This window comes from Lonchura striata, chromosome 7 (assembly GCF_046129695.1).
Source record: "Lonchura striata isolate bLonStr1 chromosome 7, bLonStr1.mat, whole genome shotgun sequence".
NCBI lineage: Eukaryota > Metazoa > Chordata > Aves > Passeriformes > Estrildidae > Lonchura > Lonchura striata.
In genome coordinates, this window is record NC_134609.1 from 25875950 (window position 1) to 25893519 (window position 17570).

The window sequence follows — 17570 nt, forward strand, 5'->3', positions numbered from 1 at the left end:
CAGAGCTCTCCTGCTTCCCTCCAGGCTCCTCAAAGAGCTTCTGCAAGGTTTGCCACGAGCAACTGAGAGGTTGACCCTGAGAACTTGCTCTGAGCCTTGCCAAGGTAAAATGGGATGCTCTGGAGCCAAGAACATCTAAAGGAAATGAAATAAGGATCATGGTGATGAGGGGTAAGGTGTGTGGTGAGTGGCTGGAGGAGAGGAGGTGGAAGCAGGACGCTCTTGGACCTGCACTTGATTTCACAGGATGAACTCTTTGCTCCTAACAGTGTGTTATGGATTTCAGGGGATGCAGGGCTCTGCCTGTGCAACACTGGTTAGATGATCTGGGCATGACATTAGATTTTTTAAGAATTATCTATTTTCCTTTGAATATACACTCATGGTAGTAGTGAGACTGTACTTTCCATGCTCCACCTTGGAGTAAATGATGGGTTCCATTTACCCCTGTGCTTGCCTATCAGCTGGTGATTAAGTGATCAGGCAGATAAGGGTTGATAAGCATGCATGGCTGATAGCAGTGATCAAAATGAGTTTTCAAGACCATCTATATGATTTATAAGCACAAGTTAATTTTGCTGTTTTTTTTTTTTTTTAATGCAATAATTGATGGCAGGTCTGTGAGTAACTTTTCTATGAAATCCTAGGATAAATTTCAGGCAGTAATGTGTTGATGCAAATCCTGTAAGAATTTAATTTGCATGCCCATAAACTGCAGCTCTACAGAGAAAAAATATTTCTGTTTGTCAAGGACAGGAAGATGATCTTTAAGGATTCCTAAAGGATATCCTGATCATGCAAAATCTCCATGGCAAACAGAAATAATCCCAAAGCTATTTTTTGAAACCTTACTATTTTTGAGGAAGAGCTGCTTTTTTTGGATCTAACTCAGTAAATTTCCAAAGTACTGAGTTTCGAGGGGTTAAAGGAACCCTTAGGTGAATTCCAGATTCTAATTTCAATTTTGTTTGAATTGTGTTCTTATGCACTTCAGATGCTTGCAGTATGGATCATTACTCTTCTTCTTCTCAATGCAGCCAGAGGTGAGACATATAATGAATGAGTTCTATAAAGAGTAAAACTTATGTGCAGCTTATACTAGGATATCTATATTCTAGAAAAAAAACCTGTTCATTGGGATGCATTTAACATAATTCTTTATTAGGTCCACTGAGTCATGTCATGTCTTTCCCACATTTAACTCATTACTTTTTAATTCTGTAAAAGTTTTTGTAGCTAGTAAACAGAATGGGAATCAGAAAGGTATTTTTATATGCAAATTGATACTGAAATTCTTCCAGAACATTTCCTACCCTCAACTCATTCATGGTAGCTACAACCCTGATAATGAGAGCCTGGGCACCTACTCTTCTCATTGCTACGCAGGGAACAAGAACATAGTCTTGGACCAAAATACCTCTTTAATGATAAGAAAGAATGGACTTTTTAATAGCAATAAAAATTTCTTGGGATTTCACAACTGTTGTGCTATAACAGTGTGGAATGATGACAATTAATGGCAACACCTGCATGTCATATTTGCACCATTACTGTATTAAAGGCACAATAGAAATTGTGAAACTGGTCCTTCAGGCACAGGCCACACATCCTGAGGCTGTGCTTTGCTCTAAGCTTCCACTCAAATTCCACTTTATTGCTTCCATTAAAATCTTATGGTGATTAAAAAAATAAGGGAGATGTTTAATGCCTGTTGTGGAGCAACCAGAAGTATTTCTTTTAATGTTTTCGTTTCTTTTTGCTCCCTTATGAGCTGTTGCACAAGAAATAACAATTTAGATAATCCCTGGAGTTTAGGGCTGATTTAAAGGACTACTCTGTGCTGACAGCAAAAGCTGATTTCTTCCCTGGATCAAGATTTTATTGTCCTCTTCCAAGGGCTGTGTTTAACAACATGTTCAAGCAAACAGATCCTGAGCTCACCAGGCTGAGCTCCAGGCTCTGTTTGCAGCAGGAAGCACTCCTGAAGTTCAAGTCCTTGCTGCAAAAACACCCAAGCACAACTTAATGAAAAATGCTCAGAAGTTCCATCCTTATCCAAATCAGGCTTGTCTGGCTTTCCTGGTGTAAACCCTCTACTGACAGCTTCGGGTACAGAATCTGTGACATGTCCAGAACACAAATCTCTTGTTCTTTGTGCGCCCCAGGAAGGGAAGTTTGCTACAAGAGGCTTGGATGCTTTTCAGACAGCCCCCCATGGGCTGGGATCCCAGGGAGACAACTGGCAGGCTTGCCCAGCTCTCCAGATGCTGTGAACACAAATTTCCTTCTTTACACCAGAGATAACATGGTGAAACACCAAGTAAGAAAATGCTTTGTTTTTAAATACTGACAGTGTACAATACATTCAATAAATTGTAGGAACAGTTTCCTTTCTCACATATTTTGCTCACATGACTGCTGGGAGAACCTCCAATTCTATATTAGACACATGATAATTTTCTTCCATCTTTTTTCCTTTTTCCTCATTTCAGCTCACTGAGGAGCCAGGTATATTTACAACATATTAATCACAGCCCTCTAACACAAGTTATTGCACGTAAAAGGCTTCAGAATTAAAGGGTTTTATATAAATGGCAGTCACAATCAGTGGAGGTGTTTATTAAGTCACTTCAGAACAAGTCCAACTCCTCCAGCAGAGAGGGTCTATGAGGTTTTAACAAATCAGTCTTTCACTGAAGGTGATATGTTTGCTAGTTAGTGCATGACATCCCCCTTTTAAATCAACAAAATCATAACAAAAAATACATAAGAGTTAGTACTCGGAATTTCTTTAAAAGAAAATAATGTCTACTTTCTCAATGCACACCAAAATACCTACAGCCTCTGAATTTATAAGCCTGGTGGGCTTTCCCATAAAATATAAATGAAGCAATTAAGGTCTTATCTTCAAAGGAAAAAAGAAAGAAAAATAGCTATAGTTTCAAAGTCAACCACATAATACCTTGCAGAAGATGCTATCTTTGCATTTCTATTGCCAAGTTAGATAAAATCTTGTACTTGCATGGCATGTTGTACCAGTATATCACAAAGCATTGTGCAGAAGATGCCAGTATCATTACTTCAGTTAACCAGAGGAAGTGAAGCATTTGTTGAAGTGATTAAGTGATTAATTGAAATTCAAAAAGCAGTTTAGGAATGAGAAATAAGACCCATCTCTTCTAGGTCTAGAACTATGCCTTAACCATTGGGGCACTCTGCCCTTTATCAAAATGTACAGTGGGATGGAACAGTCACATCCTTGTTGTGTTTGTTGGTTGTTTGGTTCTTTTGGCACAGAGAATTTCAGCTACAAATCCTTCAACTATAAAAACTTCGAATTTCCGGGCGCACAGGAAAACTCGTTTCATTATACACGGCCACCTTGCTGGAGCAGATCTCCCCTGGATAACAAGCATATGCAGGGTGGGTACAACTAGTGTTTAACCATCATTTGGCTTGTGTTTGAAAGTCTAAATATTCACATCTGGATTAAAATCCCCATGTAAAATTTACACCTCTGTTCTCTCATTAATTCAGGGGATATGTAAGGAGCACAAAAGTCAGAACGAAGCCCGGTCCTACACAACCACTGTCTTGTTCCTGCCTATGAGTACAGTGCACTTCAGCTTTCTGCTTAATGCCCTTTTGCTGCATTCACCTCCACAGGGAAAGCCATAATAAATTGATTTTTCAATTCCTTGCCAATAATAAAGTGGGGGGGAAAGAGTGAGTTTTCTCACCTCAGCAAAATGTCAAAATAAGCGTGTCAGTTTGAGTGACACATTTGATCTAATAAAACCAAAAGGCTTTGTTCTGCAGATTGGTTTCATTCCACTCTGGCACATTTCAAAAATGAAATTGTTTCAGAATAAAATACAAAATCAGCAAGTTCTATTGGCAGAAGTGCTTAAATAGAATATTTTGGTTATAATGTGTGAATTTCAGGTCTGAACAATTCAAGCACAAATTTGAGAATTCTTTTAGATGATGTAAGCAAAAAAAAAAAAAAAAAAAAAAAAAAGAAGAATAAAGCTTGGACCTATTTTGGTACTGTAATTAAGAGAAGTTGGTATCTTAGAGCCAACCAAGGCATTTGGAATGGAAAAAAAGCTGAAGGAAGCTTGTGAGTGTCCTCTAATCTCTGGTTCCACTCTGCCTCCTTGTGTTGATCTTGAGAATCAGTAGGAATTCCTAGAGATGTGTCATCACCAGTCACAGAAACAAAACAAAATACAGTTGACATATGCCCTGCTACAATTGTAATTAATGCCTGTTCCCTTCTCTGCTCTTTTCCTGTTCTCCACCAGTTCATGTTTCACTCTGAAGATGTGAACTGCATTTTGACAGACTGGAGGGACGGCTCCAGTGGTCTGTACACGGACGCCGTCAACAATGTCCGCATTGTGGGGGCTGAGCTGGAGTACCTGGTGAACTTCCTCGAGGTAAAAAAATATCCCTGGAATGTGCACAGTCCACATAAAACGTGGTGGTCAAAGTGGCACCTTTAGATTTAATTCAATAGAGCCAGGAAGAACAAGAAATACCCAGTAAAGCAGGTGCAAATGTTATCGAAGGGCTTTAATCCCACACAAATGAAAATACCTGCTTTAGTGTCATAATTGACTTTGAAAAACTAACATGACTTTTTAGCAGTTCAAAAGGTTTGAAAATCTGAAATGAAAAATTAAATCCCCTAGTTTTAGTGTAGTGGGATAAGATGGTAAATAGCCATGAACAGCCTAAAAATGAAGAGAAGAGGGATGACTGGGGAATTGCTTCTCTTTAAAGTGGAGATCCCATCACCCAGAACTGTGACATCCCACCAGGACACTCATCTTCACTGCCCAGTTACCTGGCCATGTCCTAGCACTCATGGGGACATGCTGCAGTGTCACTGGCTTGTATACCCACACTGGTTTTTTCTCCTTTCCATAAACCTTCACAGAAAGAATACGGCTACTCTCCTGCCAACATCCATTTCATCGGCCACAGCCTTGGAGCACACGTTGCAGGGGAGGCAGGGAGGAGGAAGCCTGGCATTGGAAGAATAACAGGTACTGCAGCTATTTCAGCTGATAAAACTTGACATTTTCACACAAGTTAAGAGAACTGAAGAATCATTGCTGCTTTGTAAACACAATACAGAATGCAATCTGCTGGTTTGTCATAAATAACGGTGTCCAGCCAGCATGGTGGCACACAAGGCATGACACATTCATATATTTTTTTTTGTTAAAAACTCACTATTTTATGCTTTCCTTCTCCCCCAGTCAGTTATTTTCTCTGCATAGACATTGCTTTGTCTAAGGCATGCGCACTGTGAGCAGTCACATGAGCAACTCAGGGAAACTGGGGTCAGAGCTGTGTTTCTTTATCTCCAAAGAGACCTCACTGACATTGAAGTGAAGGGATACCATTTTCAACCAAGATATTCTGGAAATAAAAATAGCCTTCTTGCCAAATAAAAATTCATAAATAAATCTATGTGCTCAGAGAAACATATGAAGATTTCATATTTTTCAATAAAATAATGAAAGAATCCAAATAAACCAAATCTCTTCTTATATCATTGTTCCCAAAAGTAAGCCAAGCAGCCATCAGCATTTTACTGTGCTCCAATACCTTCAGGCAGCTTTCTATTAATACCTTGCCTATTTTTTAGCTGTGGACCACAAAATGGATTTTTTTTTGATGTAAAGGCAGAAATGTAATCACATATATAGCATACATAACCTGTAGGTGGTGATATACATATAGCATTATTTACTCATTATCTCCATTCATTTAGGTTTGGATCCAGCTGGGCCCCTTTTCCAGTACACTCCCACAATGGTTAGGCTGGATCCTTCAGATGCAAAATTTGTTGATATAATTCATACTCATGCTGGTCATCTTTTCTTTGACTTTGGTAAGTTTTCATTTAAAGGCTGCTATTGGCACACAGGTTGGCTACAGAACACCTAGGAGTGATCTGCCAGAATCTATTGTGCATTTCAGCTCCAGGGATTCTTCAGACTTGTGGCCACCTGGATTTTTACCCAAATGGTGGGAAGAGGATGCCAGGATGCAGCCAGCTTCGTGTACCTCCTGCAACCCGGGATATCAATGACCTGATGAGAGGTAAATATATTTTAAAGAAGAAATACCTCATTATAGGTTACAACAATACCTCACTATAAGTTAGAAACAAAGGTTAGGATAAGGTAGGATCTATATATAGCTCAGATTTGGAATAAGGAGACAATGCTCAAAAACAGAACATTAAACTGTCTCTGAAATACCCTCCAATTTTCTTTTGTACTAAACAAGGCAAATTCTAGATGAAAACTTCAGTTAAAGTATGCAAAATTGTGCATCACAAGCTTTCTAAGACCCTATCACTGTGCTGAGAGGCTGACCTCAGTGGGAATTCTTCACATGAAGGACTAGTAAAATTTCATTAATGGATAATCCAAAAATGAGTATTTTAAAATCTGAGCTCTCCTTCTCCCTAGGAAGATACTACTCCCAATATTAGTGGGATTCATGCATGCCATCTAGCTTTAGTCTCTTCAAAGGGAACAGCCCAAGGTCAGAAATATAAAAGATTATAAAATGACTGCTCCATTAGTAGTTCTTCAAAGGAAGTTGGGCAGTTAATCAGAATTACCCCGGGATCCACTACAATAGATCCACAAAGTCCTGTCTTCTGATCCTAACCTACAGAAATGAGAACATCTGTTATTCACAGCTAAATGGTTTGAAATCCCTACCACTACTTAAATAATTTGCTTTCAAAAATGCTCTCCCTTACAACTGGTTGAGAACTAAGTAACAAAGAGAACTGAAAGCTGGCTGTGCCAAAGTCACTTGGAACAATAACACTTTCCAATTTGAATGCATAAAAATGTCTGTATTTAAATAAAAAAAAAAAAAATTCCAGAGACATTTCACAAGTTTCTTTGCAATGTTTTGTCTTGAAGGAGAAACTCATCTCTATTGAATACAAGCATATGGAGTTGGTTGTTGAAGCAGATCTTAAAAATAGAGACAGCCTTAACTCCCTCCTCTGGGTTAAACCTTACTTTGGTAACCTTTCTATTGTTTGCTAATGTTTACATTTCTGTAGTGGTTTTATGCATGAAGTGCTTTAGAAATAATATTTAGTGACTTTTTCCCTATAGTTTTTTGATGCAGTAGAAAGACTATAGGTGTTAAGTGAATTTGCCACTAACATAAATTGAGCCAGCTGTAAGAGCTGAGGGTTTAAAAGCACAAACCCTTCTGAATTAAAGAAGGAGCTACTAAGAAAACATAATCAGGAAGCCTTGATGATGCAGATTATTTCCAAGAAAAACAGCCAACAAGTGCTTTTCAGGGAGATTTTAATGTGGGTTTTCTTTTCTTTCCTTATGGAAAGAACAATGTGTCAACTGGTCAACACCGGCTGGTCTATCTTTAAGATGCATAAATATTGCCATTAAGGGAAATTTTCCTTTCATTACAACCTGTGATAGCTTGCAACTACTTCAGTGCCTTGCAGATTCCCCTGTGGTTTGTGAGTCCCCACCACATGCTGAAGTGGAATAAAGCCCATTTTTATACAAAAAAATCTAACTTTAGTATATGGATTTTTGATACAGAAGAGACCTCAGAATCAAGGAAGACAACATTTGCTGTAAGGGACATGTAAATATAACCCAAATAGCATTTTCTTCTTTCCTTACTGGCTGCTTATAAATTTCAGTCTGATGGGAAAAAGTACTTGCTTCAAAGAGTTTTGACAAAATCAAGGACACACTGCCAAATATCCTGCTTTCCAGAGGATTTCACAGAATTGCTATCAAATGACTGCAGATTTCCTAGTGCTTAAAAACACCAAAAGCCTCAGAATTGATAATAATTGCTAAAATTACCTTTAATTCTAGAAATTAGTGGAAACTGATTTTACAGAATACCACGTTGTGATAACTGTAAGGAAAACTACTTCATTGTAACTATTGTATGCTTTACAAAAACCATAGCTATGAAATATTCTAATCTTTAAAATATCAAAGGTAAATACTCCCAAATGCTTCTTGTTTCACCTTGTGCATCTCCACCTCTGTTAAAAACTACCTATTTCCAACAGAAAATAATATATGTAGGCATAAGTACACAGTCTTACTACAAAACCAAATAATTCACAATTTAAATGTCTTTTAATCATTGCTATTTGTTTTACCTGAGACATCACTAAATATGCAAGTGTTTTTGAGGAAAAGAGACCCCAGAATGTTTCTTTGACATGGACTTTACATTAATGTATTGCTTTAATCACTTTTTTACATGTTGGGGTACTTTTGGGTTGGTTGTTTTTTTTTTTTTTTTCTGCCCAGCATATGGATCTTTTGGATGTGCACATAAAAGAAGTCTCAGGTATTATGCTGAGAGCATCATCACTCCAGATGGATTTGTGGGGTATCAGTGTGACACATACCGACAGTTTGTGTTGGTAAGTACCAGGTCTGGATTTATCTGATGCTCTATAGCCCTGCCCTTCTTCTTTTAATAATTTCTGGGACAAGTTCTACACTGGGCTCAGGGGATATGGGCACATTCAGAACCACTGAGCACCTTCACTCAGACCGTCCCCAAACCCAAACAATTTCACAATAGAGAAGTGATGATGATCATGTAGCCTTTTTTCATCAAATACATAAATAGCCAAAGGTCCATTAATACCAGTTTGAGCAGAACCTCCCACATATCAAAACTGAACTACCTAAACACAGCAGAGCTATTTTTTCCCACTGCATTTAATCTGCTTTCATGCTTATCTTTTCTTACCTTTTTTAAATGGATGTCAAAGTCTGATCTGTGTAGATAGATTAAATTCATTAAAGCTCTGCATGGGAATAAAGGATAAAGGGCTGACAGAACAAATCCCAAATGGAAAGTGTTGTTTTGTTATTTTAAAAGTTTCAAAGTTCTTCTAAAATTTTTTTTTGCCTTTGGATGTTTATATATTTCTATTGGAGTTCTCACACACTGTTCATATAAACAATGATTGTCTTGCATTCTCCTTTGTAGGAGGAAAGAATTGATGGACTGTTAGTTTGACCAGTGTGGTTGGAGAGGTGGCAATTTCATCCTCCAATCCACAGTTACTTTTAGAATTCTGTATATTGCTGAGTCAGAAATAAATTTCCTCTTTTCTTCCCTCTTTTTCATCTAGTGTGCATGTGTGAGTTATTTCATGTCACAGTGTGATGGGAAAGCCCAACCTTCCTAAATTCCTAAATTCCAGTATTCCTAAACATAAATATTTTTACCATATGAGTGAGATATTCAGCCAGATTCCCTTGGAAACATAGTTAACCATGCTATAACCAGCAGAGAACCTTCCAGCGGACCCTATAAAAGATGAATATATTACCTGGATTTTACAGACCAGGTAGCAAGGCACAACACTCTTTATGGTATTTATTTATGGTCCCTGCAAGACCATAAGTCTTAGGTCATAATTAGATCATATTTCCAACCTCTTTCTCTCTGATTTTCAACAAGATGAAATAAGATGACTGACCACCTCAACTCCTTTTTCAGCCACTTTGATAAATACTGAAGATGTCATCTGAACTGAGAAGCAAAAACCTAAAAAACTCCAAACCAAAAAAAAAAAAAAAGGAAAAAGCCGAAATATCCTAATTTCCTAAAATTTAAAAAGTGAGATTAAAATAGATGATATCTTATAAGGCACATTTTTATATTCCCCCCAGGGAGACTGCTTTCCATGTCCAGAAGAAGGATGCCCGCTGATGGGTCATTATGCTGATAAGTTTTTACATAAAACTGAAAAAGAACATCAAAAAGTTTATTTAAACACAGGGTCCTCCCCTCCATATGCTCGTAAGTGCTCATTTTGTGGTGTATTCTAAAGTGGCAACGAATTATGTGTGAAAAAGGACTTTACACTTCTGCAGAGCTGCTGCAGTTAATGAGTTACACTCAATAAAACATCTAGAATTTTAGGTGTTAGGAACATGCAGTACCAGGATTATTTTGGAAGGCTGAGATAATTGTAAAAACAGATCAAATGATGCTCACCTTTGGGTTAAACTTGGTTATTACATGATGGATTCAAAAATTATATAAGCTGGAACCAGGGAGGACTTTTTGCTGGAAGTGCATAATTTCAAATTTTAAAATGTTGTATTGTTTTTATTGGCAAAATTTATAAAACTAGAGCATTTCAGGATATTTTAGCCGCTCATCAAGTCAAAATGGCAGGGAGCAATAAGAAATGCAGTCTTAGTTGTGATTAATGTAGAAATAGCCACAGGACTGGGGAAATAGGAAAATTCATAAATGAACTGCAATTTATCACAAGTGTTTTTTGCTTATAAATGTGTTTGTGCAATCCTTTTCTCTCTCTTAGAGACACTGAAACATGTAAGAAATTTAGCCTTTAGGAAAGAAATCTCCTTACAGCTGTAATCCATTTGATTTTGCTTTCCAAGGCTGGCGAAAAGAGATACATGTCAAAGTATGTGCAACAGAAACCATGAAGGGAAATATAGATATAGCCTTGACTGGAACTAATGGGTTCAGAAAAAAATATACCATTGACAAGTAAGTTTAATGTGGCTGTTGGAAATGTGGCTCTATTGCTTTTAGCACGTGGAATTTATACACAGCTTTATTTTACATGTGTCATCTTGTTCTCTGTGGTCTATGATTTACACTGGTAAAAAAAGCAGCTAATAATTGTTGGAAGTTCCCTGTGCTGCAGACTGTGGTAAAAATATGTTTGCTGGTCCCTCTTGCTCTGTATTTTCTTTTGTTTTCTGAGGCTGATGTTAGCATAGCAAAATGGACAAGAGCTCTGTGGCTGCTGCTGGACTCAGATATGATTTGGTGATCTCTGAAAAGACAAAGAGCTCAGTGATTATCCCCTCCTCTGAGGAATATGTGAATAAGAAAGTTGCAGCTTGCCCATGAACTGTGCTGGAATATGGGATTCCCATCCACTCAGCCTGGCCTTTTCCAGTAAATGTGAATTTAAATCTCAATAAACAGATGCTGGTCAGCAACCCAGCTTCAATATTACAAAACCAACCTCCTGTGTTTGAACACAGCCCCATTACTAGTCTGTGCCAGGAGTACCTTTAGTTATAAATACCACTGCAGCAATAAACCCACAGATAATTTCAATGTTAATGTCACATTGTGGTGTGTGTTCTGTTAGAGTGAACAGTGATAGCACAGAAGGCACAAATGTAAACTATAATTTTCAATTTCCTTCATGGTTGAGAGCAACCAGAAATACTGAGACAACTTTTTGACTTGAAGTTATTTCAAGATCTTATTTTTCAAAAGTAATGCATAGAATAAATCACGGCAATACTGACAAAGGCTGTGCTAATTGATAAGTATTTTTTCATCCTGAAAGGCACAGGAACTTCATCAAACCTATAAAAAAGGTTCATAAAATTCTAACAGCAGTTGTCAAAGCCCCAGCTCTCACAGCACCCCTCAGCTCATCTCCCTTACTGCCCATAGCCAAGTTTTCTTTTCTCCCTCGTTTGTGTAGAACATTGAGTATCACTTCTGTGCTTTTCTTCTGGCAGGGGAACTCTCAAACCAGGCAACACATACTTGAACTACATTGATACAGAAATTTCTGGGAACATTTCAAAAGTTGAGTTTCTCTGGAAAAAGCAAGTAGGTCATGCAGACAGAGGCTGCATGGGAGCTGAAGAAGTCCGAATAATATCTGGGGAAAACGGGAATATGTAAGTACATAATCTAATGATGTAAAGGTAGAAGTTGTCCTCCTAAATTGCATTTTCATGTGCCCAGCTCTCCAATGGCACACAGCACAGCACACAGAAACAGCTCTGCAAAGTTCAACACTACCTGCCTGGGCAGAGTGCTTCATGCTGACTCCAGATGAGCCAATGGGCCTGGCAGCCACAGACATCTGCAGGACATTAGACACACTTTTGGAACATACCTCTTGTTTAGTTTTAACCAAAATTAATCCAGTTTATGCATCCACTCCATTCTGTCATGTACATGGGAAAAATGGAGGAAGCAATTCCCTTCCAAAGCATGCTCCTGTCCCAAATAAAAATGCTAAGGGAGCCTGATCAAAAAGGCAAACACATCCTAAAAGTTAATAATTAGTCATGAACTAGTAAGTCTTAAAAAAGAAATTGATAACACGCACTCTATGTTTTTAATCTACTGGAATTTATGCTTTGGCCTAACATGAAATAAAACCAGGGTTCACATTGATTATGTTGGCTAGCTGCAATGAAAATGTCCCATTTTACTGACAAACATTTCCTTAAACTCTCCCCCCTTCCCAGGTCTGTGTTCTGTGGGTGTGGAGCTGTGCAGCCCAGCATGTGGCAAGCCCTGGCTCGGTGCTGGGGGCCAGGAATGCCTGGAGCCCTGCAGCAACCCTCACCAGCTGGACGAGGACACCACAGTCAGCAGCAAAGGACTGACAAGGCTCCCTCAACAGACCTTGAGAAATTTGTCCAGCCCTCCATAAAAGCTCAATTCCCAAGTTAGTGCTGTCACCTTTTCTCCATGCTACACTCCTGTGAACTATGGTTACAATGACAGAAAACACATATGTTACTAATATCCAACTAGACTCTTTTCTATACCTGAAACATGCATTTCCTTTATCAAAACTATTGTACTACTGAGGAACTTGAATTTTCTGGCAGCCTTCAATAAAAAAACCTATTTTCTCTTTGCCAACAAAACTGAATTTTCCACCTCTACTTGCCTTTGTGACAATGCTGAAGTCAGATTTGAGCTACATCATTTGGATTAGCATTGCCACTCCAAATTTGTCAGCATTTTGATTGTACTGATTAGCAAAACCAGACCACTAAGAGTTATCAGCATCAGCCAAAATAAGCTAAGGTTCCTTTGTTTCAATGCAGGCTACCCACAAAAAATTCTTTCATTTTTTAATTACCAGCTGAGGCATGCAACAGATTTTTACATCTGATGTAAGGTTTATCATTTGGGTGCAGAAATTAAGTGTATCAATCACATTGGGCAACTCTGTTTTGGCCCATCCTGACAACCAGCTATTCCAGAATGCTTTGGTGAGCTATTCCAGAATGCTTTTTGGTTCACCAAAAGGTGTTGGTGTGTTACACAAGGCTGAATGTGGCTGATGAACAGGTGTGTTTCAAATTATGCAGCAATACTTTTGAGATGTCAGAACCCTGTCACTTCCTGTGAAGTTTGCTGAAGGAGCTTGCTCAGGATGTTTGATAAATCAGGTATCTGCCTTCTCAGAGTAACTCTTCAGTACCCTTGATTTATCATCTCCCCATGAGCAGGGTGGGACCAGAAACCATCTCGAGCAGGAAATTTAACCTTCTTTACCCCTTAAGGAAACTTCTTGGCAAGATTCCCTTTTTGAGCAAGAAGGGGTTTCCCTCTCCTGTGCTCCCCTGGAGATATAAAAAAGCCCCAGGTACTTCTACACAGTTTGGAAATATCTGTAACTGGTAATTAATAACATCTTGAGCATCCTCCATAAACCATGCATGGCTCTCTGCCCCAGAGTTACAGAAATTAAGGAGACTCTATTATTTTGCCTTTCTTACAGTCAGGAACTGAGGCAAAATAAATGTAAATATTTTGATCACAAAAACCAGTGCAGCAGGGGCAGGAACTGGGTTTTATGGCACAAGCAGTGTGATCAGTGCCATGTGAGGCATCACTCCTCACAGGAAGGAAACAAAGTCCTGTTGGACTCAAGATTTCTTTAAAGCCCATCCTCTCCTGCCTCCATACTTGACTGTGCCCCTTTTGCAATTCCAAAAACTATTTTGATGTTTTTATGAACAACAGATGTAATGAACATCAAATGTTATGAACATCAAACATAATAAATCATATTCTTTCAAAAATACCAGTTTCAATTTGTTTCATTTTAAGCTATAGATTTCAACAGCATTCTGACTGACAGCTCATTTAGGCTGCTGACTTGTGCTACAAGTGTTGTACAGCCGATTAGACCACTTAAAAATATGCATTTTCTCACCCAACTTTTTCAGCTAAAACCAGAATATTGCATTAATTTATTACCCTTGTGTTGCTCTATTTTCATTCTTGTCATATGCTATTTCTTGAGTTAATTTTTATTCTTTGGTATAGTAGACATCAACACTGCCCTCCTTTGCTAATATATTTCTAGACAGAACAAGATAAGAGATAAAGGTGAAAAAATCCACACTGGCAGCAGCTGTGTGTTGCTGGTGGCAAATAATCTTCTTCTTTGTTTCTGTCTATATGTAAAATTTAAAATTCTTCCTAGTATGAAATCTTTGGATACTATCATTTCATATTAATGGTGCTAGTCCAAATAATGCAAGGGTTTGATACTTCATGAGAACATCTGCCTTTGACAAAGCTCTGGACAGCGAATTCTTTCACATCTTTAAAACAAGGTAAGCCATCCTTTCAGAACAATTTAAACTGAATCGTTAAAATGTCAAGTGAGACACAGCTCTCCATATGTTTGGCTGTCATGTGGAAAGGTAGTGCTTTTTGAAATCAAACATGCCTCATTTCTCCAGGGATTTAAAGAACATATCATTTTCATTCCATCTTTTACATTATTTAAATATTTTGCCAAGTCCTTCAGAATTACAATAAAAATTTAATTGTATACTCGTTAAACATGTGTTCACTGCAAAAATTATGCCAAAGGTAAATTGATAAGAAAGCCATTATGAAGCTTTCAGCCCAGGCACTTTGCTCTCTCATGGCACTCTTTGGACAATGGGGTAACGTAAAATAACTACACAAACAATCCTCTTAAGCCTTTTATGGAAAAATGGGCAGCAGTAATTAGCAATCCAACATATGAACTATCTGATCCACCTACATTATCTTTGTGTACTTTATATGTACCAGAAAAATAATTTTGGAAGAAAAGACGTTTGTCCTAAAGGCATATGTGCAGGTGTGCTGAAGGGACAAGGGCCGTTTTTGTCAGAATTCTCTGATAAAAATAAAATACTGCATAGCACAGTAGTTTCTCCTCTTTCCAAAATCACAGCCTATCAAAATTCCCCTCCTAAATGTTTGTAAACCCAGAACTAAAATAGCAACAATAATAGAAATTAACTAAATAGGAATAAAACAGAGACCTCAGCATTCAGATTAGGCAGTTTCTCTTTTCCTACTTTTGCTCCTACCTTAATCTGTGACTTTTTAGACTTTTTTCATGCTACTGTAATCCACGACAATACATTGATAAAATCCTTGCAAAATAACCAGAAATTTGCAGGAATAAGCTTTCCAAGATCTTCTGATCTTTCATCTTTTTTTTTTCCTACAATATATTCCAATCCTCAAATATCTGTCTGTTAAACAGAAGATCCAAAAATAAAAAAACTTTGGAAGGTAATTTTTCTGAGCCTTTAATGCAGTCAGAGTATTTTGTGAAGCCCCTGAGTCTAACAGTTGTTTGAGAGGCTGCTGGGACAGAAACAAAACCAAAAGTCTTTGTGCATACCCAACATTTATTTGAGTTATTCTTCCATAACCAAACCTGACTGGAGTTGGGGTTGCCACTGACCTATCAGTAAATCCATCTGGGTGGAGTCTCTACAAAACTTGGGGCTTTCTTATTCTCCTTTTGTCATTACACAATATCAGGGACTTTTCTCATTTCAAGTAGTCTCCAAGCTGCTTTAAGTTGCTCTGTTTCCAGTAATTAGGGAACAGAAGTTGATAGCATGCCCAAATCTATTGCTGTGGCAAATTTCCAGACAGAGCCAATGATCTTTATCTTCAAATATCAAGGATATAAAAACTTCCAGAAAGAACATGTCTCATCACCAGCCCTTGCACAAACAGAGCACGCCCACGTTGCTGTGCTGAGGAACACAAACCTCTCCCAGCTGCCACAAGGGTCTTGCAACACTGGAAGCATAAGCAATATGTGAAAATACAGGCTGGCAGTGGTGTCATCCCAGAGCTTTTTCCTTTTTTTTATGGCTCTAGGAAAGCTTGAGGCCAAGTTCAGAGCTCTAGAGGATTAGCTTTGTTCTGAGCCACTGGGTTGTAGGTGAGCTGTTCAGAGCCATGCTTTTATCAAAAATACATATTCAGGGTTAGCATCTGCCTTTCCATTTCCAAGGCAAATCTATAGTTATTCCCTTCATCTCACCTGATTAATTCAAATAAGTTCAATACTCTAGCATTAATAGGAGATATTAATACTATTAACATAGCATATATAGCATATAGAATTCAGAATAATGGACTTCAACCTCTTCCCTTTAATTCTGCCCATTACTTGTAAAGAAAATCTGGCTGTCCCTGAGGACTCCCCTCTGCCTTGGGTTACCCACATCATTTGATCTAAAACTCCATTTTCTAGTGCTATTTGCTTCAAATACTATACTCCATAAATCTCCAGCTCACAAAACCTATAGTTAATATGAGCTTTGCTTGCTTTGAGTGATTTAATTAACAGCCAGCAGGTATTATGGAAAATCATAAATATTTATAACTTCCAAAACATTATTTTATTTGCTGCTGTGTGATACTGGAAAGGATACACTAAGGTAAATTTGGCTTGTCTCAATTCAATTTAAATTTTGTTCACTTGACCAGAAAGAAAATACTGGAGTTAAACAATAGAAACATGAAGCACATCTCTTATTCTTGGCTCTGCCACTCAAATACTGCAGGTAAGATTCTCCAATGAGCTGAGTGGTCTTTGTCTATACATATTAGCAATTCTTTAGAGGAAGGAATACACAAAGCTACTTCCAGATGACCTCCATCCAAGCTATGAAATTCATTAGCCATCTTCAATCTAAAATTGAAATGAGGGCAAGAAAAATGTTGCTTTTACAGTTTGGTACACTTATCCTTCTATGAAAGCCATAAAGTAATTTATATATTGCTGCACTTGAAACAGTTTCTGAGATTCCTTTGGAGAACATGATTCTCAATGAGTGTTTTGATTCTCTTTTTCCTACCTATGTGAATGCCACTGCTACCAAAAAGGATTTATGGCCTTGATAATTTTCAGGCTGACATTTATAAAACCACTGGATGTGTTCACTTGCACATTGTCAGAGGCAGCTGCAAAAGCCAGACTCTTCTTCCTGCCCATTAAAATCTGTTTTCCTCTTAAGATATAGAAACAGGCCCAGAAAAAATTACCATTCCTAAAAGGAGCTACACCTCAAAAAGCCTACAACGTGGCTTAGAAATTACTTTTGCTTTTAATTCTGATTTGTTGTACTAGCCTACATTAATTTAATCCCACCATTTTCATTAAAAACACTCTCTGAAATACACAGATAGTGAAACTCAGTGGCACTGTTTCAGCACTCACGCACAAAGACTAACTCTGTGGAAATAACAGCAAAATATTTGAGTGTATCCAGAAATCCTGGTCCCCTAAAAATGTTTCAGAGGGGTCTGATCACCACACAAAGATGGCCATCAGATTCTGAAGGTGTCTCATCATAAACAGAGGCACCAGTTTCAGTGGCTGCTTTGCATTTGAGTTACATGCCAGAATTTTGACCCAAGGCACGTGA

General features: G+C 38.0%; 1 protein-coding gene across 1 annotated transcript; it reads left to right on the forward strand.

Moving 5' to 3' along the window:
- The first annotated feature begins 994 nt into the window (after nt 1–994).
- On the forward strand, nt 995–12600 carry LOC110474113 (pancreatic lipase-related protein 2). The gene is given in 12 exon segments (XM_077784711.1): nt 995–1043; nt 2166–2320; nt 3298–3423; nt 4308–4442; nt 4946–5054; nt 5789–5908; nt 5998–6120; nt 8358–8473; nt 9741–9870; nt 10482–10593; nt 11592–11760; nt 12336–12600. Coding segments are annotated over 12 exon segments (1485 nt in total). The 3' UTR covers nt 12477–12600.
- Nucleotides 12601–17570: the final 4970 nt, after the last annotated feature.